Source organism: Carassius carassius, chromosome 20 (assembly GCF_963082965.1).
Source record: "Carassius carassius chromosome 20, fCarCar2.1, whole genome shotgun sequence".
NCBI classification, from domain to species: Eukaryota; Metazoa; Chordata; class Actinopteri; order Cypriniformes; family Cyprinidae; genus Carassius; species Carassius carassius.
Genome location: NC_081774.1, coordinates 22279961 through 22303692, shown reverse-complemented (window position 1 = coordinate 22303692; position 23732 = coordinate 22279961). Strand labels below are relative to the sequence as shown.

The 23732-nt window shown below is 36.9% G+C and overlaps 1 protein-coding gene across 1 annotated transcript; it reads left to right on the top strand.

Moving 5' to 3' along the window:
• The first annotated feature begins 1221 nt into the window (after positions 1-1221).
• On the top strand, positions 1222-23495 carry wls (Wnt ligand secretion mediator). The gene is made up of 13 exons (XM_059502206.1): positions 1222-1477; positions 3943-4221; positions 12097-12221; positions 12434-12595; positions 12925-13061; positions 18519-18687; positions 18879-18976; positions 19110-19173; positions 19444-19587; positions 20090-20173; positions 20263-20416; positions 22608-22768; positions 22799-23495. Exons 1-12 carry the CDS (start codon positions 1372-1374, stop codon positions 22715-22717), a joined length of 1632 nt encoding a protein of 543 aa, XP_059358189.1. The 5' UTR covers positions 1222-1371; the 3' UTR covers positions 22718-22768; positions 22799-23495.
• The last annotated feature ends 237 nt before the right edge of the window (positions 23496-23732 follow it).

The window sequence follows — 23732 nt, the reverse complement described above, 5'->3', positions numbered from 1 at the left end:
CACACACATTTATTATAATATTGTTTATTGACCACTAGATCAACATATTGAAATTATTTCTGATGGATACTGACAGTGAAGACTATCTTATCTGCTGAACTTCTCACTTAGACTTTAAACAGTATCACTGGGATTGAGTCATGGGTGTTATTCAAGTCTACACAACAGCACTGTTCTCTTTTGCTTTGAAGCTACCTGCTTTCTCTAGACAACCTAGTATCTCTGGAATGACACATTTACCACAAACCATGCTTGTCTGACATCTCCATCGTGATGATGCAAATTCAGGTTTTAAATTATTTATTTATTTTTCAAAGAATCAGTTTAGAGTATGATGACTCTCCAGTACTGTGGTCATCCTGTGTCATTCTCTCGAGATCTACAGCTCTCTTTTTTTTTCCCAGATGTGAAAATGTGTTCGTGCAGCAGCCTGCTCCTACCAGGGGAAATGATACATTTCTTAACTCAACATAGCTGCTGACCAAATACTCAGAACTGGTAATAGACAGGGCCAGAAAATAAAAGCAATGCATTGTCTTCAGTAATATTCTGGAAAACTGTGATTAACATTCATGTTTAGATCTGAGATGGGCTTTGGATGTTTTTGTCTGATTTTCAAATTTTACACAAGGTGATACATAAGGAAGCACTCTTTTATATTTCACAATTCTATTGTAATGTTGTATTTATCATTGCTTGGTACCTCAGAGTTAGTAAGTTAATACCTACAGTTGGAACAGCAACACAAGACTAAAATTAAGCAGGTTTTTCCTATTGTCACATTTTGCATGCCAGCTTGGGGAGACTCTCAGACTCTCTGTTGCCTCCAGCACAATCTGAAAAATTTATAGAATAGCATAATTTTAGCCACATAGCTAAAAGCTTGCTAGTGAGTGGAAAAAGTATGGGGAAAAAATGACATTTTCTGTTGCAGCTTTGCAGTTATTAAACGTGAAAAAAATCGTTCTTAAAAATAATATGATGATAATATAATAATAATGTATTGGTATTAGTAATGTATTATTATCATTATTCATTATTTGCTGAGAATATCAAGGAAGAGAATAAAATAAAATAAATGGTTTGTATTAAAAGGCCAAATAAAAAGCTTGAAGTTTTGTGCATCTGGGAAGAGTCCGGTGTGACGTCACGTGCATTCTTCTCGTCTGCGTTCCTGATGCAGGGTGGGTCACGTGGTCATCCCCCTTTTCTTATAGTTCCCTAGTAAGAGCGCAACAAACACAGGCAGTTCGCCAGGGTTTGAGACGCAGCCTGTGTAGCGCTCTCAATCCCGGACAGTGCACTGGTCCACCTGGATGCCGTGACTTTCGTTTCTTTGCTTTCAATCCAAACAACAGAGACACTTTGAAAATGGCTGGAGCAATTATTGAGAACATGAGCACCAAAAAGTTGGTGATTTTGGGAGTAATTCTCCTTCTATTCCAGGCGTTCTCCTTCATGGTCGGAGGACTGATTGGTGAGTAGCTACTTTTTACAAATCCGCCTAGATTTGATAGTTCATGCTTTGTTGGTTTTTATTAATTAGTATGTTGCCATTCGTTCTGGTGTGCAACATTTGGTGTTTTTTTTTAGCAAGAAAGGAGTCGTCTTGGCGTTTAAGGACGGAGTTAAAAGTTGCGGAATGGCTTTGTTACGTGTCAAAGATGGGCGCTTATTTTCACCTCGTCGACTGGTGCAGTCTTTGTGCTGTTGCTTTCAGCGTTCCGCCTGTAAGTTTGAGAGCAGATCAGACAGACGCGACATTGATTTTTACTCGCTACTTCTGCGCCTTGATGTATCTTGTTTGTCCCCGGTCCCTGAAAAATGCTACGAGAAGCTAAACGAGAAAATGCTTGTTTAAACCAACTTGAACTTTTAATATAATATTGTGAAGTGTCTTCCATATTCACGTTGCTCACTAGCTAATTTTAAACAACTTTTAATTAATGTTCAAGACAGTTCTTGATGTTTCCATTGCAGAGCAGACACACTTATAAAATCCAGGAAAAACAGTAGTACATTAAGAAATGTTATAGACAAATAAAAGATGAAGTTAGTAAAGGAGTATGTTGTATATTACAAACTTTATTTGCTAATTTTAGTCAATTAACTTGTACCAGTCTTGTATTCAGTTGTTAAATTCAGTCTTTCTACTTCTCATCAGCCAATAAAGGGTTAAACGAGGTGCAGCTCAAGAACTTTTCTTTGATCTTATAACATGTGAGCAGACAACCCATCCTCTGTGCCCACAGGCATTCCTCGGTTTTTCACCAATGTTGTTTTGTGCCTTTTTGTTACAGAAGCAATTAAATGTTCACTTCTATCTTAAGGCTTGAGTATTTATTTCCAAGTAGTTGTTTAATTTGAAACCACCTGGAAAGACTGTTTTTGTCCTTGTTCACTTTTCCTCTTTGCAACCTCAGGCTGCCTTCTGATTTCAATAGAAAGGAATCATTTCTTGGTCTCCTGCAGAATGTGGGATGAATGGTGATAAATTAGCTTGCTTTGACTATTCTTGCCTGTGATTGATTTAATGAAGCGGATTCCTTTGTGTTTGTTCGGTGGCAGCGAGGGTAATTGAGTAGAAAGGCACGCTGCTTCCCCTGTTATTGGACATCTCAAACATGGCATCAGGTCATTGGGCCAAAAAGTGACTATTATTTAGTGGTGGTATTTTGAAGAGGGATTGTTCCTAGGATTGTAGGTCAGTGAATAATTTGACTCGGAGAGGTTTAATATAGCTAATTTTGTTTACTTGGTATATTTCAAAGGAGCAGGTTTGTACCACGCAAATGTGAGTGGAGCAATTAAAAGCTTTTTAGATATTATCAAGATTTTTGATGGTGCTGTTATTCAATTATATTGAATGAAAAATACTGATAAACACTCTTGGAATAGACTATAAAACTGAATAATGTCCTCAAGCTATAGGCTGTTTACATTATATTGCGCTTCCTGGTCATTTGCAAGCTTTAGATGTCCTTGATGACCCAGGAAGGGTTCTATTGACTCATACTTAACAAACTACCAGGACCAGCCTTCTGAATGGTGGAGGAAGCCTGTTCATACTTTCTCATGCTAATGACCCCCTCTTAATAAGGATATCTCAGAAGAGAGTCACTTTGAGTCTTGTACTCAGTGTCTAGACATTTGTGTTTCATTTATATATGCCATTCAAAAGGTTTTTTTTTTCTTAAAAAAAAGAAAAAAAAGGTGTGCTTTATGCTCCCCAAGGCTGCATTTATTTAATCAAAATAAAGTAAAACAGTAATGTTTTGAAATATTAGTACATTTTAAAATGATTGTTTTCTGTTTTTAAAGTATGCAAAAATGTAATTTCCTTTGGCAAGACTGAATTTTCAGCAGCCATTATTCTAGTCTTCAGTGTTACATGATCCTTTAGAAATCATTCTAATATGCTTATTATTATTATTATTATTGCTGAAAACTGGTTTTATAGACTATTTAACCACTTCAGCTGTTATTTTGATTTTTTGAGAATTAGGCATATGCAATATTGGACCCACCGGTGGGTCCCCAGAGTTGATGTGGTTAAATGAATACAAATCACAAAGAATGACAATTATTTACCCATCTAAAAGTCTTTACTCTCATTGAAAACAATTCAATGCATTCTTGCTGGAAAGTATGTTTTTCTGCTCTTTTCACTGCATTTTCAGTTTTTTTTGAAGTATGAATTTCAATTTTTAAAACCAGCTGTTTGAATTTATGTAAGAATTTATATAACTTTATAAAAAAAATAATATTTTTATACATATGTTAAATTCTATGCTCTGTGGTTTAAAAAATCTATTTCTTGTATTCTTGTAAAATATGACATTTTGCTTATGTCTATGTTATGTGCAAAATATGTGAATCAATACATTATTATTCTTTACTCCCAAGCTATTCTTAAACCGATATTCAAATATATTTCTGTAGCTCCAAGCCCCACCACTGCCATCCACTACACGGCCACCAAGTGTGTGGACAATGCAAAAAAGACCCACCATAAGGGCTCCAATTGGTTCATGCCATGGGGCCCCAACCAGTGCAGCAAGATCAGAGACTTTGATGAGGCCATGGCCAAGAAAATCGAGGCCAACGACATTGTGTTCGCAGTCCACATTCCACTGCCCAACAGAGAGATGAGTGCCTGGTTCCAGTTCATGTTGGTTATCCTCCAGTTTGACATTGCCTTGAAAATGCAAAACCAGATTGGTGAGTAAAAATGTTTTATTTTTATTTTCTATATTTGTTTGTTTTAGTGTGTTTGAGGTTGTAATGGGCATCTCATTTACCCCCCAAAAACCATAAACATGACATCACTATATGGTTTATAAGCTTATTCGAACATCGCTATTGTGTCGAAAGTGTAGGAGGGACACATGAACACCCAGAGGAATTTCCCCTTTTTACATTTAAAAGTAGATTGGATTTCTCACATGCTGTGAGAAAACTAACAATGATGGATGGCCTGTTTTCTCACTGTTGTGGTTGGAGCCTGAGGGACCTCAATGAGGATTAAGTCAGCATGCAGGTAGGGGGGGAATGGCTCAAGGCTTTAACACAGACAATTGGAGGATAATAAATAGGAATGTAGTCCTCCCATCTGGTTTGATTGCCATTTCAGAATTAAGATACATACATTTTAAAGATTAAAGAAATATCTTCAGTAGTGTTTTATCTCATTAGACCGTTACATTCCATCACTGTTTTTTTTTATTTATTTAAATCGGGTTTCTTTTCACAGTTTCTCTTGATTTGCCAAGTTAATGCACCTTTGTTTGAACCTGGTGGGTTTCGGCCGTGTGGATCTGCATAGTACTGTTGCCATTTAAAATCATCTGGCCATGGGAGGGTGGGGATCTGGAACGGCTCCAAGTCTGCCCTTTCAAAGACAGGATTAAGCGGATAACACTGGCCACTAATGAAGAGCCATTGTTGAGCTAGAGCAGTCTGGGAAAGTGATCGGAACGTCTGCTCCTTCTAGCAGCAGGAGCACCTTTGCTGGCATTTCTCTTGAGAAATGGAGGAGGACTTTTTTTTGGTTCCTTAACACATTAACTAGTACTAGTGTGGAAGCTGCCATGGTGTTGTTATATACCCCAACCTGATGCTTGTGCATAAAGTGGGGGGGAGGAGGTTATTTTTTATTATTATTATTATTATTATTTTACTTGTTTGGCACAGCATTCTTAACTGTAACTGCCTTTATTGCAGATCTTTCTTTCCATTATGATGCATTCAGCACTTGAATAAACCATTTTTGTACAGTTCAGGGTTTTTTAGCACAAGCTGGGCCATGCTCTCCTAGAAGATCATCCTCAACCAGATGTTATGTGTTTACCGTAAGTCTTGTGATCTTCTGCCAGCTGTTTTTCTGTGTATCCTGTTCTCTGAGCAAGACCTCACAGAGTGTCAGCAGTCTTACCAATAAGGTCCTAGCAGGAATTAATTTGGCACTCAGCATTTCACAATGAAAAAGGAACATATTGCAGTGAGAGAGAGGTGTTCATGTTACTTCTTAATTACAGTTAGCACAGTGGCAGTGTTGGGGGTAATGTATTACAAGTAACATCAGTTACAGTATATCAGATTACTTTTTAAAAGTAATTAGTAATGTAACGCAATATAAAATATCTGATTGATTTTTCAAACAGCACCAGTTAATTTCTTTCCCCGTTTATTGACTGACCACTCTTCTGTCCCCATGTTGAGAGAAATCTGCTGTAAGTGCAGAGGTGTTGTGGGTGTGCTGTGTAAACATGATGGCTACTGTAGTTTTATACTAAATGTGTACATGCATTTACTATTCAGTATTTCTCAGAATGAATAAAAACAGTGAAATGCAAACTCAGAATATTATGCAAACCTGAAATAAATATATAGTGTACTTGCTGCTGACCTACTAAGCAAAAATGATAAACAACATTTGTGGCTTTTACTGAAGTGTTGAACTTTCTTCTCCTGCATATTAATTAATGAAATCCAGAATGGCAGCACAGCTGAAAGGTTTGTTTGAGCTGGACCCTCTACTCGGATGTGAATTTACATTTCCTTCAGCCTGAGGCTTATTCATTTTACTTTTGGAGGGAAAGTGCTTTTACATTTGCTCAAAATTTAACTTTTTATATAAAACAAACAAGCAAGCAATCCCAGCACAGATGAGGAAAAAAAAGTAGCATGAAGTAATGAATAAGAAAGAAAGTAACCCAGTTAGTTACTTTTTAAAAGTAACTTGCCCCAACACTGCACATTGGTGAATGCAAAGCAAATGTATAAACAAATTTTATGTTCCCAAATCTTTCTGGTTCTTTTACCACTCAAAATGTAAAATAGTAATTTTTACACATTGCTTAAAAAGGTATTTAAACACAGAGATTTTTAATAGGGCATTGTATCTAAGAGCACTATAAACTAATGCATATTTACAGTCTCTGATTTAAGCTAAATGTTTTTAATTAAATTTAAGTGAAATCATATAAAAGAAAAATGATAAAAAAATTTTTGATAAAAATTAACTTGCATAGTGCATCCTTTCAAAGAAAGTTAGAACAATTTGCAACAAAACTTGTATTAAACTACAGTTTAAGATGCACTACTATTCAATGGAGTCAGTAAGATGAAAAATTATAATACTTTTATTCAGCAAGGATGCATTAAATTGACCAAAAGTGACTGTAAAGACTTAAAATGTAAGACTTAAAAATCTCAGTTTCTACAAAAATATGAATCAGCACAGCAGTTTTCAACATGGATAATATTAATGAATGTTTCTTAAACATCAAATCAGCATATTGGAATATTTCTGAAGAATTATGTGACACTGAAGACTGTAGTAATGGCTGCTGAAAATTCCTCTTTGCCATCCCAGCAATAAATTACATTTAAAAAAAATTTAATGTAAAAAAATTATATAGAATATGGGTATTTTTAACAATATTTTGCAATATTACTATTTTGTATAGTTTTTTTCTGGTCAAATACATGCAGCCCTATTTACCATAAGAGACTTAATAAATTAAACCTTTTCAACAGTAATGTACTGTATATTGTGGCATAAACCCACCATAACCGTTAATTATTTTTCTTCACTAGTAGTGCATATATAAGTAAAAATGAAAAGATGTTTACCTTGCTTGTTCTGGTTAAGGCAACCATATTAGTTTTAAAGTGCAACTATTATGTCATTTTTACGGTTCCTAATATTGTTTTGGATCAAGTTAAAAAAAAACACTTTCGTTTTTACTGAATATGCATTTAATATCCTCTCATTTTCCAGCAATCCTCAAACGATTCGTTCGAAGCTGTTCAAAAAATTCAGTCTCTCTAATCCCCTCCTTTCCGTGAGCCTGCTCTGCTCTGATTGGTCAGATGGCCTAGTCTGTTGTGATTGGTCTATAACTCGCAATTGGTTGTTTATATCACACAATTCTGAGGAATAAAGTCAGAATTGTGAGTTAATATCTCGCCGTTCTGACTTTATTTCTCAGAATTATGACTTTTTAAATGCAATTGCGAGTTTATATCATGCAATTATGAGAAGAAGAAAAAACACTGAAATGTCAGATAAAAAGTTGCAATTACCTTTATTTTTTATTCACTGTCAGAAACGGGTTTCCATAGGAACTAGCGCGATCACAAAACAAACATGATGAAATCGTCCGTTTGCATTTTTTTTTTTTTTTTTTTTAAATCCAAAAGCATCAATGTTTTACAATAAAAAGTGATACACTGATGATAATTTATCAGGACTGAAAATTAGTCACACAGAAATTAAGCAGTATTAACTGTTATTTCACAAAAGAAAGAGAACACAGCCTACTTGTTCAGTCGAATCTGTATACATCACATTTAGAAAGAATCAGTTCTATATTTTTTTTTTTCCCATCAAAAATAGTAGCAGAGGGAGCTCACGAACAAAAAATATTATTTTTTTTTTATGACACACGTGGAGCTAAAGTCTCGAAATGAGACCTATGACAGATAAAATGTTACTAAATACACGATTGTTATGAAGAAATCAGACATCAGCTTCTCATTCTCTCTGTGGTCATATTTACCATGTCTACTATGGTAATGTTAATGGCTAGCATGTGTAGTCTTTTGCATCGCTTATAGAAACCCATTTTTGCCTTGTATGGTGATCATAATCCAAACAGGATCTTAAACAGAACTTTCAAACACTCTGTGCTGTCTGAAAGTGAGTTTTGAGCTCAAAATATTTTAAAAGTCTTTGATGCTGGACTGGTGTTATCTGTTAGCGTTATGGAATGATCTGCGGCACTGATGCTCTACAGACGTGGAGAAACTCCGCCTTTGTTCATAGCCACTCCTCTAGCCCCAGCATTGGCCAAAGGTTTTTTGTTGGGCCAAAAAACCCAGGCCATTAGCCCTGATGAAGCACTGATGAGGCATGGTCAAGCCCCAGAAGTGACAGTGGAAATTTCTCGAATGTATGGGCTATTCTAATAGATCGCATGACCATCACCAGCCGCTCTGCCTCATATTCAGTGGAGTGCCGTTGGATCTCTCTTTCTCATCTCTCTGGCCCAAGCAGCACAGTTTGGCCGGTCTCCAGTAATAACACAGCTGTTGAAATGGCTTAGTCGTCGGGGTGATGCGCGCTGCGCCCGGGCGGAATGTTTGTGTGTGCTAAGCTGACATTCAAAGCTCTTTGGCACAGCCGCTCGTAGGTGGGGGCCACTGTAGACACACTGGAGGAGAGAGGATTGGGCTAATAATGTCTGCCGCTCTCTCCCTCTCTGTTCCTCATGCCCCTCCCCCCATAAAGCTCAGCCTTCCATGTGCAGGAATTCTCTTTAGTGCTCTCCAGCTTGTTTCATAACACAAGGATCTCTTTAGAGAAGTGAAGTGGAGCTCACAAGGCTGTGCAAAGCGATCTAAACCACCGGCCCCTTTCCCAGATACCTACTGCTTTCCCAAAGCTCAGGAGTTTTACACCACATGACTCTGTAATACTTTGACAATTCCTCATGCAAAATTTAACCTGTTTTTTTGTGAGTCAATGTAAATTTTTTCATATATATACATATGCTGCTGATGTGTTGAAACAGGTGTGTGTGTGAGGTTATGATTGTGTCCATAGATACAATTACTCCCAGATTACCTTGAGCTACTTTTAGCCACACTGTGATGACAAGTTATTCATGAGAATGCTATGGGATGTCATAAATCTGTCATTTCAAAAGTCTGCCATTTGGCCTTGTCCATAAAAGTCCAATATTGTTCTTCAGTCAGCAGGTGCTTATTTATTTTCCCAGATGTCAAGGTTTTGAAGAGATAAGATCACTCAGAAATGACCTGCAATGATCATTTACTCACCTTTTGTGCTGTTTTACTTTTTTATGCGACTTTTTCCCCTGTGAAACACAAGAGATTAATTTGATTGTCTATGGAGTCAATATAATGCCGCATATATATGCAAAAAAAATAAAGTTTTGCAAAAGAAAATAAAGTATTGGGAGAATTTTTTTTTAATTTTGCAAGAATCAAGAGAAATAATCAGCAGATGTTCATGTCCACAACTTCTTTAACTTGGGCAAACACTGCTAATACACATATACCTTTGTTAATAAAGTAAATAAAACGAAAACATGCATGTTTTAATGCTACTGATAAAAAATAAACAATCCACTCGCAAGTCTCTGCTCATCATGACAGTACCTGGATCAGTGAGCAGCATCTCGGGCTGATGAGGTCAGTTCCAGGGAGGCATGTTGTACACGCCCCCGTCCCTTGACTCCACCCCCATGTAAAAACAGTGCCACAAAGCGAGACACGCAGAAAAATGAAGCGCAAAGGGAAAACGGCATCGCAAGCTCAAACTAGACTGATACGCAAAATAAAAGCAGCGTTACAAATAAATTAATAAGATATGACCATGGAAAATATGTATTGCAAAATCATTGCTTTCGCACTTTCATTTATGTTTTGCAATTCTTTATTTTTGTTTGCAAAAAGCAAATTTATTTTCCTCAATACTTTAATTTTCGTTTGCAAAACTTTATATTTTTGCATATATATATATGCAGCATTATATTGACTCTATAGTTGTCACAAGCAAAAGGCACTGCAGTCATGTGCAATGTAATAGGTGTAGAAATATAGCAAAGTCTGTAAACAGGAATTAACTTATGAGCTCTGTAACAAATAAAAGCTTCTCATGTAGCTGGCATCTTTGTTTGGATCATGATCAATGCCAAATGGCTACAGCAATTTTTTTAAGGTCAGTTCAGCCTGTAATAGACAAAAAAACATTTTATGTACTTTTTCATTCATTCTTGTCTCATGCTTAAAGAGTCAGAATCGACCCAATTGCTTGTTTAAAAAAAAAAAGACTGTAGGTCAGAATCTGCATTCAGGCAACTCTGCAAATAAGGTCATTTACAACGGTTTTAAAGAAGTTAACCTGCACCCCGACGTCCTCGTCCTCAAAGCCTCTCCCACACGCACATGCAAGTGATTATGAATAGATTAAATGAAACAGGACAAATTTAATCTTGACAAACTATGTATCATTATAAAGATCTAAGCCTCAAGCATCGACGACAGATAGCTGTTTTTCAATGGAAAGCTTATAAAGACTGTATTTGCTACATTTGTGTAAGCGGTTCACATAAAAAAATAAACATTGAAAACGCTGTACATACCAGATCCGTCGTAATAAGGGGTCATAAACACATCCACAGCTGTAAATCCCGGTTTAGATAGAAAGGTAAGGGTCCACTGAACGACATCTCATGAAGCACGTTTAGTCCAACGAAGCAATAACGTTGTAATATGGATCATAATTCCTTTGTTTACATTTCATTTCTTCAGCGAGAGAATTGTTTGCGTCCGTTATGGAATAACTCACGGTCGAAAACTGCGTCTTGGTAGTAAAAACACGGCACGGTTTTGCAGCGTACAGTGTCACAAACAGAATGAAGCGATCCACCGGAAAAAAGAATGAATGAAAAATAGGCGGAAAATAGTTTATTCGAATTTGGCGCTCTCTCCTCAGAGCTGGTGAGGCACTCTGACGCACCTGTCAGCTGATGGAGGCGGAACTTACAGCGATCGCAAATTCCTGTCTTTCTTTTTATTTTTTTGTGTTTTATGTTGAATGTGAATGTATGTGCATGATTACCATCTGTTTGAGTGCAAATCAGCCCAAATCAGCTCGCTATTACTGAATGGTCACGGCTATCAAAGTGCACGCGTCTATATGAATAGAGAGAGTGGATTATTTACTTCGGCACATTTGTGTTATTACCATCTGTATAAGTGGCCATCAGCACATCAGCACTTATTTGCATCGTAATTCATTGTAAAATATGCATCTCTAGCAATCTCAGGATGTTTTATATTGGCAAACAATGTTAAATCTTTTTTTATTTTTCTTATTATTCTTATTTTTCTTACTCCAATTATTCTTATTGTATTTTTCTACTGCTCAAATAAATCATTTATATGATGTCTAAGTTTATGTCTAGTGTTTTATAATTGAAAAAAACTATGCAGTGGTATGTTTACTGACTAAATAGTTTGTAGAAGCCTTCAATACTATTGGGAAATATATTTTCTTATATTTGGGGGGGTGGGGGGTGTAGACATAGTCTCAGAAAAATATTTGCAGGAGTCTCATTTTTCATGATATTTTATTCAGATTTGAAATAGAAACTCATGAGACATGTGGCTTTCAACCCATTACTTTTCTAGATTGCTCCAGGACTTATTTCATGTATTTTTATATCAAATAAAAAAATATTTAAGAGTGGTAAAAAAAATTCAAGGCACTTTAGTGTCTATAACTTTTAATATTTTTGAGCATTATCAAATCTGGTTGATAAAAGGTGAAGCCCAAAGGGTCTTCTGTCTAAAGACACCACAATTTTGTTTGTAACACACTGAAGTAGGAAACTATTACAATTATAAGTTAGTTAGAGCACTTTCAGCTGTGAGTCCCATAATGGGGGGGAGCTGGCTAACAGGTTAAGAAGAAAATGGCAGTTATTAAAATGCAGCAACTGTTATTGGTTATAGTGCATACATCAAACTGAATTATGTGCATTCTCTGTTGGCATGTAGAAGACGGAGCTTTGGTCACCATGGATGTTGGTCTGGCCTACAGAGACAGCACTCTGAGTGAGTGGACTGAGATGGCCCGTTCAACAGAGCATCGCAAACTAAGCTGCAATTTCACTGCCCCAAAGGTAAGCATGCAAGTTATTTGTGACCCGTAACAAATCCAAAACCACCCATTAATGATAGTGTTAAGGCCATTTTTCAAGGTAGGGCAGAGACTCTGTATCTCAATCTCTGTAAATGCTATATAGGGAACAAGTGTGTTGTACCTTGAAAAGCTCCTTATTCAGCTTAGTTTTAAAATGTTCAAAACCTCACCAGAATCCCTCTTTATTGCCAGACTTATGAGAACGAGGGGCGCTACTATGATTGTGACCTGTTGCCCTTTATGGAGGTTGGCAGTGTGGCCCATAAGTACTATCTTCTCAACATCCGACTACCTATTAATGAACGCAAAAAAGTCAACACCCGGATTGGAGATATCAAAGACATTCATCTGGTGGTGAGTCTTCAGACAATGTGTGCTGTGCAGAATGTGAGCTGTGACTGATTAAATACAGTCATATGTTTGCTCAGAGTTGTGCAAGCAGTTTTGTTTGAGCATTGTTTTCATTTGAGGATTATGGCCCAGTCTCGGCTTGTTATAATTGGCACACACACTTTTGGAGAGGGCAATGGTTATACAAATGTCAGTGGACTGAACATATCTGGATTGCATCACTCCTTAATCTTCCCTTCTGTTTGGCTTACTCCTTTTATTTGGCTCTCAGCAAACAACCATACCCATTAATTAAGTTCTCTTAATGTGTTTCTTGTGATGTCACTCGACAGAGCATTCATCAAAATGGTGGCTTCACCAAGGTTTGGTTTGCCATGAAGACGTTCCTCACTCCCAGCATCCTCATTATCATGATCTGGTACTGGAGGAGAATCACCCAGATGACCAGGCCACCTGTTCTGCTGGAAAAGTAAGATTCTTATGTTTCTGTTACTTTTATAAACTGGACACTAGATCAAGGCCACAGTCACACAACAGCAGAATATGTTTGTCATTTACTGTATTTGTGTCCTTAATAGGGTTATGTTCAGACTGTTTGGTTACTTATGGGATTGACAACCTTTTCTATAACTGAACTCACATCGGTGAACTTTCAGGACTCGGATCTGTGTTTTAAGCAAAGCCCTGCTGTCTGAATGGAACCATACTGGACAACTACTTGTCATTTCTAGCATGGGTTTTTATTTTTCGGTTTATTGTTTCTGTAACTTACAGAAAACAGATATGAGCCATCTGAAATTTTAGATCCTGTCCTTTAGATCAGTTTGGTGGTATGCATGCATTGCAATTGCTCCACTCCTGAGGTATCAATCTGCCTTAAGATTCTCACCAAATCTTAAGATTTTTAAGAATAAATTTTGCCTCAATCGAACCTTTGTGTCAAATGTGATAAGACTTTGCAGTTTTGACAATTGGCAAATTGTCTGATTGTAGGCCAAAAGGTCTTTTTTTTTTTATTATTGGTCAATGGTATGAATAAAGGCAGGATAATTTAGATCCTTTGACCATTGGAAACATTATTTTAATGACTTTTTTTTTTTGTAATGCCAAGGGGGTTGCCAGGGTGTTGCTATTTGGTTGAAAGAAAGGGGTTATGGGTTTGTTTTTACAGTACTACTGTGGGGTTGCTTGGGTGTTCTGGTTTGATAGCTAGATGCAGTCAGGACCCTCCTTCAGTTCTGTGCAGTAGTCTGTGGGACAGTGTATGTCTGAACTGTTATATATCAATTAAGTCTACAGCATGCAGAAAAGATGCATAAAAAATGACTTGGAAAAGTTCAATTCTGAGAAATGAGAAACCGTAATACTAATAGTGGTGTTTGCCTTAAAAATAAATTAAAAAAAAAACCCCGGAAATCGACTTTGAAAACACTTCAAAGTTAATGAAGGAATCAAAATGGTGAAACATTTTTATCATCTTATTTTCTTACATTCAAGCATAGCACAGGCTCTTGCATGCAAGGCAACCTTAATTGCATTTAAGCTATGCATTTTATCAGTTCAGGTTTGAGCTACAGGAATATATCTAACAACAAAGTTCTTGGGCCGGCAATACCACAACTGAGGTGCCCTTGACTTCTCCCAACCCCAACTGCTCCCCGGGCACCACAGCATAAATGGCTGCCCACTGCTCTGGGTGCGTGTTCACAGTGTGTGTGTTCACTGCTGTGTGTGTGCACTTTGGATGGGTTAATTGCAGAGCACCAATTCGGAGTATGGGTCACCATACTTGGCTCTATGTCATGTCACTTTCACTTTCATAAAAAATATATTGCATTGTGAACAGTGTTTGATATGACACTATTTCAGTCAGATGGCTAAGATCTGATATTAATGAAAAAACTTATATTTCCTGATGAAAAGGATTTATTTCTGTTAATGTTTCCTGAAGAAATCTTTTTCATAATTTCATTTAGTTTCTTCCTTGCAAAATAAGCACTTACACAAACCATCCATCCCTCACACACTGCCTTTGCACTAGAGGTCCCAGCAGACAGGAAGCTCTCAAGCAGTTGTACTTTGCACATCTTGCAGGAAGGATAATTATTTTTTCATGTTGTAAAAGCTTTTCCACAGCATGCTTTTTTACTAGAGTGACAAGATGGGAACTGGAATCTTTTTTTTACATTTCTGAGGGAGCTAAGAAATGTGTGACATGGCTTTCTTATTGGAATGAAGCCAGAATGCTGCTTCATGCCTGTGGAACTGGCAGAGATGAGTGACTGTGAGTGTGTGAGTTACACGTCTCCAGGGAGCAGCTTATTATAGTTGACGTCATGGATGTGCATTATCTTGCATTTTTTGTATTCACAACTTACTTTTTGTGCCCTTATGTGTTTAAGAGCTTATTCAATAATACATAAATGCACTTCATACATACAATGAATGACTTGAATACATTGCATGTAGTAATTAAAATTATAATGGTGAATTATCAGACATAGCTGAATTTTTTTTTTTTTAGCAGCCATTACTCCAGTCTTGAATATTTATTTTGTGCTGTTTAATATTTTAGTAAAATCCTTTATACTTTTGTTTCAAGATTCTTGAAATAACAAGTTCAATTTAATGTATCCTTGCTGAAAAGAGTATCAGTTTCTTTCTTTCAAAAACAAAAAAATTTCATTGACCCCATACATTAAACCATACCTGAAAAATGTGTCTAAACTTAAAATTTAGATAACGGCATTTTACCTTACTTTGAATGAGAGAGAGAACTCTGAGGGATTCAGGACTCGTAACAATGCATTTTCATTCATTTTTAACATAATTTCATCGTACTATCATTTTACTCTAGCCCAGTTTAAAACTTGTCAGAAATTATATGCATTTTAAAAATAAACATCTTTATTTTTGTATTTTTACTTTATTTTCCTAACTCAAATGTTTCTCAAAGTTCTTTGCAGTCATTGTCATTACTTTTACATAAACTTGTATTTATTCATTCACTTAATTCTGGCCATGGCTTCGGAATTTCAACATTGGTTTTAAATCTGTCAGGGGTTATCTGACCCAGGTATATTACTTCGGGTCTGGCTAGCATGCTGTCTTCATTGTTACTTTGAAACCCCCGTTTGTTACTTGTTTACAACTTTATCATCTCATAAGCAAACAGTAATTTTCTTTTCTCTTTCTTTCTTTTTTTTTTTTATGATGCTGCGTGGCTGTAATTTTGCAGTCCTACAATAAAATTACTCTTTTGGCCACTCAGAACATGTCTCTGGTATTTTTAGTGCTTAAGCCAGAGTCATGGTGGGGGCCAGCATGAGATAAAAACAACTGCTTCATTGCAGTCAAAGCATTCTTATCTTTTAAAGCAAAACATACGCTTCTAAGTTTTTCCAAAACGCTACTGCCAATTTGTGTGCCTACAGTATTTTTACCAACCCAGAATTCTGTTCAATATGCCTTGTCAGGACTTTCAACAATTATATAGGAACTAGAACCGATCTTATGATATCATTCTTTGTCATTTAAACCTTCTATCTATCAATTAATCTATTTTTCAGATTAAATCATCACTCATTTACTACTGGGATTATTTTTAGCAAATCGGCACATACATTTAGACTTTTTTTTTTTTTATCTCTCTGGTTCTTTCTTTGTTTAAAGCCAATCAAGTTTTTTTAACTTTCCAATCAGAATCAAAGCTCGGATTGACCATTCTTTCAATTAATTCAGAGAATATTTTTAAAGTCAGAGCTTCAGAGCCAAACTGTTTACAGCATTTGCTCTCTTCAGTTTCATTATTTCTATCAGGGCTGAGCAAGTTACCTAACTTGTCAGTCATATTTCTATCATAAACCAAAAAGATATTGAGGCGGCGATCTTACCAACAGCACTTGACTTCTGCGTGATGAAACTGCAAAGTATATTCCAGAATTTCCATATACTGGTCCAATCCAATCAGGGTCATGATAACTAAATTTGAGCTCTTTCGAGGTTGTTCCTGATGCATCCCAAATCAATCAATACCTTCCCTTTGCATATATCACTATATTTTTATAGGTGCACATATGAATTATCACTAATTTTGGATACTCTGTTCCCTAACCACTGACCTGACCTATTTCTAAGCTCGGGGTGCCCCCGTCTGTAATGGTGGGTGATCGAGAGTTGGAAGAGCGAGTTACGACTAGAACCCCCGTCTAGCGTCTTACATTCTTCTCGGGATTTCCCATACCCCTACTTTTGGCTTACCCGGCCGTAAATGCACTGCCCTTTACGGCCTCTCGTGCTTTTCGGCTCTCTGTGCTTGACCCAGCACTGCCTATTTACGGCCCTACGTGTCCCTTGTCCCTCGGTGCTTGACCCAGCACTGCCCTTTACGGGTTCACATGCCTGTTAAGAATGCGTTTTTGTCCCTCCCTGGACTGTGCACACCTAGAAAAAAAAATTCACGTCTCTAAGACCTATAGGTGTGCACTTGTACCCCCTGTAACTGTACACATCTTTAAATATATCTTATCGTAAGACCTACTGATGTGTACTTGTACCCCTTTTACTCACAAGGTTACTTCATTTACAGGTGTACCGTGACACCAATTTACCTACTCCACCCCGGAGCTGGTGTCTACCCCCTCACGTCTCAGTGAGTCTATTGTTCCTCCTTCTCTCGACCCCCTCCACTTACAGACAGTCCCTAACCAATAATATTAAATATAAAATCTTTCCTACCTTGGTTTGATGATTGATCAGGGATGTCACCAAAGAACGATTGCCCGCATTTTCCACCATTAACTGTTATAGGCATGATCAAATGATCAAATCTCTAGAATTTGGTCCCTGATTTCGGACTTCTCCTCTGCAGTCATTGCCTGTCCATCTTGACCAGTGACTCCAATCACAAGAGAATAACACCGCTGCCAGAGCCATGACAATCCCACCAAAACTATTTGTTTCTTTTCTGATCCAGTTTCCCCCCATTTAAAGGGGTATTTTTTTTTCTTCAAAACCTACTCTTTTAGCGCCTTTAAAATATAACTAAGTTACCCTTTATGTACAATAACAACAGGCCTGTCATGGTTATCAATTTTCACAGGCTACCAATAGCTGCTCGCATAAAATTCAAGGCATTAATGTTTGCCTACAAAACTACCACTGGCTCCGCACCCCTTTACCTAATTTCATTACTTCAGACTTATGTTCCCTCTAGAAGCTTGCATTCTGCAAGTTAATGTCGCTTGATTGTGCCATCCCAAAGAAGCACAAAGTCACTTTTACGTCACTTTAATTGTTCCCTCCTGGTGGAATGACCTCCCCAACTCAATCCGAGTAGCTGAGTCCTTAACCATCTTCAAGAATCGGCTTAAAACACATTTGGATAAAAGCATCTATAATTACTTCAACCTTTTCTTGAAAATGCTATAAAACCACATGACGCCAATATGAATACAAGGAGTACATTTCTAAGAACGTCTGTTCTAAATTAATGTTTTCAAATATTTTTTTTATTTTCTTTCTTTATTTGATTCTTTCTGTCTTGTCTTTTGATATTGCAATTTTACTTTTTGGTAGCTGAAAACGCTGCTTTGTTCACATTGTCGGCAAGCAAATGCACCTTCGTACCCTCACCAGAGTTGAACTCATGGAACGTTCCCGGCATTCCAACACAATATGGTCTCTTTCTGCCCTGATTGTGCAGGCTGGAATGTGTTTCATGCGTTTGAAGTCACATTCTACACCCCATCTCAGTCTCACCAAATTAGCTTGTCCCAGCATGCTTGCTTTTGAACACTAGATCAAAAATGAAAGCCAACTTGGAGCCAAATTTGTTTGAATTTGCCTATCATACGCTGGTTAAAAAAGTGATCTCTACTGGTATATTGATAATGATCATATCTCTGTACGCATTGTGTTAATTTAGGATTATCTTTGCTCTGGGAATCTCCATGACATTCATCAATATGCCAGTTGAATGGTTCTCGGTGGGTTTCAACTGGACCTGGATGCTACTGTTTGGTGACATCCGTCAGGGTATCTTCTACGCAATGCTGCTTTCTTTCTGGATCGTCTTCTGTGGAGAACATCTCATGGTAAGAGCCACTTTCCTGTTTGTCCAAACAATGGAATACTAAGGGAGTGTTTGGAAACTATTTGGTGCAGAACTAGACTAAACTAACTTGTAGTAAAAAGAGCTACTCAATCGATTGCCATACTCAAAATGACATGTAGTTTATTGATATTATGCATTTTTGTTGTATTGTTTTTTTTTTTCCCCCTCAAGGACCAGGCTGAGAGAAACCGTTTTTCTGTGTACTGGAAGCAGGTTGGACCCATTGTCTTTGGCTCCTTCTGCCTGTTTATTTTTGATATGTGTGAAAGGTGAGCCAATGCTGAACTATCCTCATTCTTGGCATGAAGTAACTCACTTTGGTTTCCATTTTGGTAACTCGAGTTCTTAAGTACTGCTGTGTTCTTTTTAAATAAAAATGCATTGTATTTGTTTCCTTCATAGAGGAGTACAGCTGAAGAATCCCTTCTACAGTATCTGGGCATCAGATGTTGGGACAGAGCTTGCTGTATCCTTTTGACAGTGTGTGATGTTGGTACAGATGTTAATTAAAGGCCTTCAGGATGGCAAGTGATGGTCAAATCCATGCTCTGTTCATTCATGTATTATAATCATGCATATTTTTTATGAGCCACATATGTTCAGACCAGGCTTTTAAAGTAAATAATGATTCACACAAAAATATCTCAACCATACTGTTGCTGATTTCTATACTTTTGTGGTATAGTATAGCCATATGCTTTGTGTTAAGTTATCACTTTAACTGAGACTGGTGCAGATGGCTTTTATCATTGTAGCAGGAATCTGCGCATGTCTCTACTTCCTGTTCCTGTGCTTCATGGTGTTCCAAGTGTTCAGAAATATCAGTGGCAAAAGGTCGTCTTTACCTGCTATGACAAAGGCTCGTCGACTGCACTATGAGGTAATGTGTAACCTACATAATGTTAGCATTAGTATGACTAATGAACTTTTGGAAAACCCAAAAGAAGTTTGTACAAACAAGCTTAGAAATTTGCTAAAAGGAAGTTTATGACCGTATACAGACTGATACAGCTGATTTATTACGAATTAAAACGTCCAAAATGCTGCAGCTAGATTTATAGCACTACCATTCAAATGTTTATGGTTGGTAAGATGTGTTGGTTTGTGGTTTTTTGCATGTTCAGTTTGACTCCATGTTACTATAACCTTGAATTTAGGTTGAAATTCTTTTTTATTTTTTAGTATTCTGATACTTAATTATTCTATTTAACTATTTACTTTTATATTTTACTCATTAAAACTGTGTTTGAATTGTCTGTATCTCTGGAGATCAAAGTACCTGAGATTCTTACAGTGCTCAAGAAACATTTGCTATTAGCAGTGTTGAAAACAGTTGTGCTGCATAACATTTGTTGTGGAAACTATGAAACACTCTCATGTAGGGCCTCATCTTCCGCTTCAAGTTCCTGATGTTGGTCACACTAGCATGTGCTGCGATGACGGTCATCTTCTTCATCATTAGCCAGGTATAGATTAGTTGTCAGTTAAATCAGTTACTACATGATATGTCTTTGTAGATTGATTCATTCATTTGGTTTTCGTTGTGTGTTAACAGGTGAATGAGGGTCACTGGCACTGGGGTGGCTACACTGTTCAGGTGAACAGCGCCTTCTTCACCGGAATCTATGGCATGTGGAACCTCTATGTATTTGCCCTCATGTTTCTTTATGCACCGTCTCACAAGCGTTATGGGGACGAGCAATCAAGCGGTGAGACACTTGGACAGTAAAATTGAAAAATTATTTGTATGACACCTGCAACTCTAATGGCAAAACTTCTATGCAGACATGCTTCATATAACAGGTCATTATGCATTATAAACGTCAATGATGGTCCAGATACAAGCACCTCACCAATTATCATGGAATGGACAATATGGACACTGATCACAATCCTTCATTGATTTTATTTTGTCAAATTAATATTTGACTTGTACTAAACTTGCCTAATCTAAAGTAGCATCAAAATTAAGTTCAGACTCTGTAGCCAGAGGTGACCCCCTGTATTCAATAGCTATTGATTAGTTTCCACTGTAAAAGATTATTTTGCTGTGAAAGAGCCATATGGTAAAATACATCTATTAGCAATATGATTTGTTGTAACGGAAATTATTGGTATCATTTGGAGTTTTTTTTACCTATATTATATTTTAGAGATACAAATATTTACACTGTACAAGAATTTATGAGTTCATATACAAGGGCCTGTTGATGACAGTTAAAATGTGTTTTAATATGCTGTGCACTATGGGGATATCAAGGGTTATGTTCCTCATGTAAGTAGTGAATCACTAAACTGTTATTTGATTGATAGCTGTCTTCCAATTAGTAGCTTTTAAATAAATGAAGGCAAAGAAATTTGAGGTTTGGCACAGAATGTTGCATAAAAGTTGCCCCCAGAGAGCATTGTAATGCATTTGCATAAGGATTATTTGTTTTCAGACAAACCGAGACTACATTTGAGACACTCCAAATTTCTGCTCCGTTTTTTCCATGAATCAGGAGAATGTTTTTTTTTTATTTTTTTTTTATTTTTTTTTTATTGTGCTGTATCGAAATGAACAGGTTGTCTAAATCGATCTTGTCTAAATCGGAATGTTTTTTTAAAAAGATGTCTCAAAAGAGTCCGACAATGCTTTCTCATGTCTGCAGCACAAGGAAATCAGTACCTGCATCACTGTAAGGACATTCACTTAGCACCATGTTGCACATATTTAGTTCGTTTTAAGACAAGCACATCTTGATTCCAGAAAAGGGTGGGGCTAGTTGGTTTTTTTCCCCCTCTCTTTTGGGAAATGGGCCTCTTTGGCGGCAGTCGTTCTCTCTAATCTAGGCCAGGCTTCCTGCTTGGGCTGGTCTAATGAAAACCATCAATATCTTGATGTCATGCTTGAAACTTTCTTTATGGTTTTCTGTCCCTGAATGATGTTTATTGTTAGATTAGAATAGACATTCTGGAGACCTTCAAACACTACTTCAATGTTCCAGTTTTTTTTTTAAGTGCATGATGCCAATAGGTAACAAGTGTCAGTCTCAGCTCTGTCTAAAATTGTTGACAACATGTAGACAAATTGGTAGTAAATCATTAATTATCAGTTAAATTGTCAGTGGTCATATCCTTTCTAAATTCTCATGTTATTATCATTTGAGTAAATGTATGAGCCAAAAAAATCTGACTTTACAGTACGTAGTATTCAGTAATATTTACTTTTTTATTTATAGATATCAATATATTTAATTTACCAAGGTTGTCTTCAATTGATAATAAATTGCTGCATCAACATCTATAATGTTGCATACAGAATGTTTTGTGAAGGATTATATGACCCCGAATACTGAAGTAATGGCTGCACAGCATTTTAAAATGTATTCAAATAAAAACAATAATTTTGAAATGTATTATTTATTTTATTAATCTTAATTAAGTATTGAAAATGTATAGTGCATGTATGTATGGTTTTCCATGTTTGTTCAGATTTATGCTTGGGTTGTGGGTTCGAGTCCCGGGCCGACAGGAATTGTGGGTGGGGGGAGTGCATGTACAGTTCTCTCTCCACCTTCAATACCACGACTTAGGTGCCCTTGAGCAAGGCATCGAACCCCCAACTGCTCCCCGGGCGCCGCAGCATAAATGGCTGCCCACTGCTCCGGGTGTGTGCTCACAGTGTGTGTGTGTGTGTGTTCACTGCTCTGTGTGTGTGCATTTCGGATGGGTTAAATGCAGAGTACAAATTCTGAGTATGGGTCACCATACTTGGCTGAATGTCACTTCACTCACTCACACTCACTCTTTATCGCCTTGAAACTTATGTTTCCTGTTGTTGCTACCCTATCGTGATGTTAGTGTAAGTATTGATCAGTCACTGATACATATTCCTCTGTTCTCTTTTTTTCCATATAGTGGATCAAGCTGGAAACAGTGGTGAAGACCTACAGTTGACCACCACCATTACACATGTGGATGGACCTACTGAGATGTACAAAATGATTGGCAAAGAAGCTCAAGAGTGACCATCACCTTTATTCAGGGTCCAACAAGAGTCTCAAGAGCTTTTGCGTGTCCTGTGTGGTCCCTGTCATTTTAAACACAGCCTCACAAATATTAAGCCCCTTCTTCACTTATTGGCTTTCCATTCCGCTGAGGTTCAGTCTAAAACATCTGCTTATGCCGAGCTGTAGAAAAAGAGTTGCACACCATCTTGTGGGTGCTGGGAGAAATTATGAAGTGTATCTTGTACTGTGGATAGGCAAAGGCACTGGTGTTTGCAAGGACCAATACAAGGTCATTTCTTTTAATAATGCAGCAATTGTTTGTCGTTTATGTATTCTGTTGCTGAGATCATTGTTTTCCCCTGTAATTTTGTAATTTCAAAACAAGGAAGAAACACTGTCAGCATACTGTAGTTACGTATGTTTTTTTTTTTTCCAGTTGATCCTTCCTCATGTGACTTCCTTTAACACTCTCTACCAAAAGTAAACACACCCATTGAACCCATAATTAAGGTCTCCCAGAAAAAAATGTGGATGTAAGGTGACATACCGATAGATTCATGTCCTTGTGTTCTGAATGGCAAACACTGTTCATTACAATGTAGAAATATTTTTTATATAAAGTGCTTATTTTCAACTGTTTGAAAGCATTAGTGGCTGTACTGTATCATTGTGTTGTGAAAAAAAAGTATCTTTTTGAGATTTCCAATTGTATCACATGGAAGTGTAGTTTTTTTTTCATGCTTTTTATGCTAATTTAAATAATAAAAAACATTTTAGATTTGTGTGGTTAAAGGAACTTTGCTTAATAAAACACTGGTGAACAGAAATATGTGCTGCAGTATTAAAATAAGTCTCAGAAATACATTTGATATATATACTTACAGCATTTATACAGGTAATATGAAGTACAATCTTGAATGGCTGACCCAATGGTACCAAACTAATAGCACACACACACACACACACACACACACACATATATATATATATATATATATATATATATATATATACTGTTTTTGGTTTCGATTCA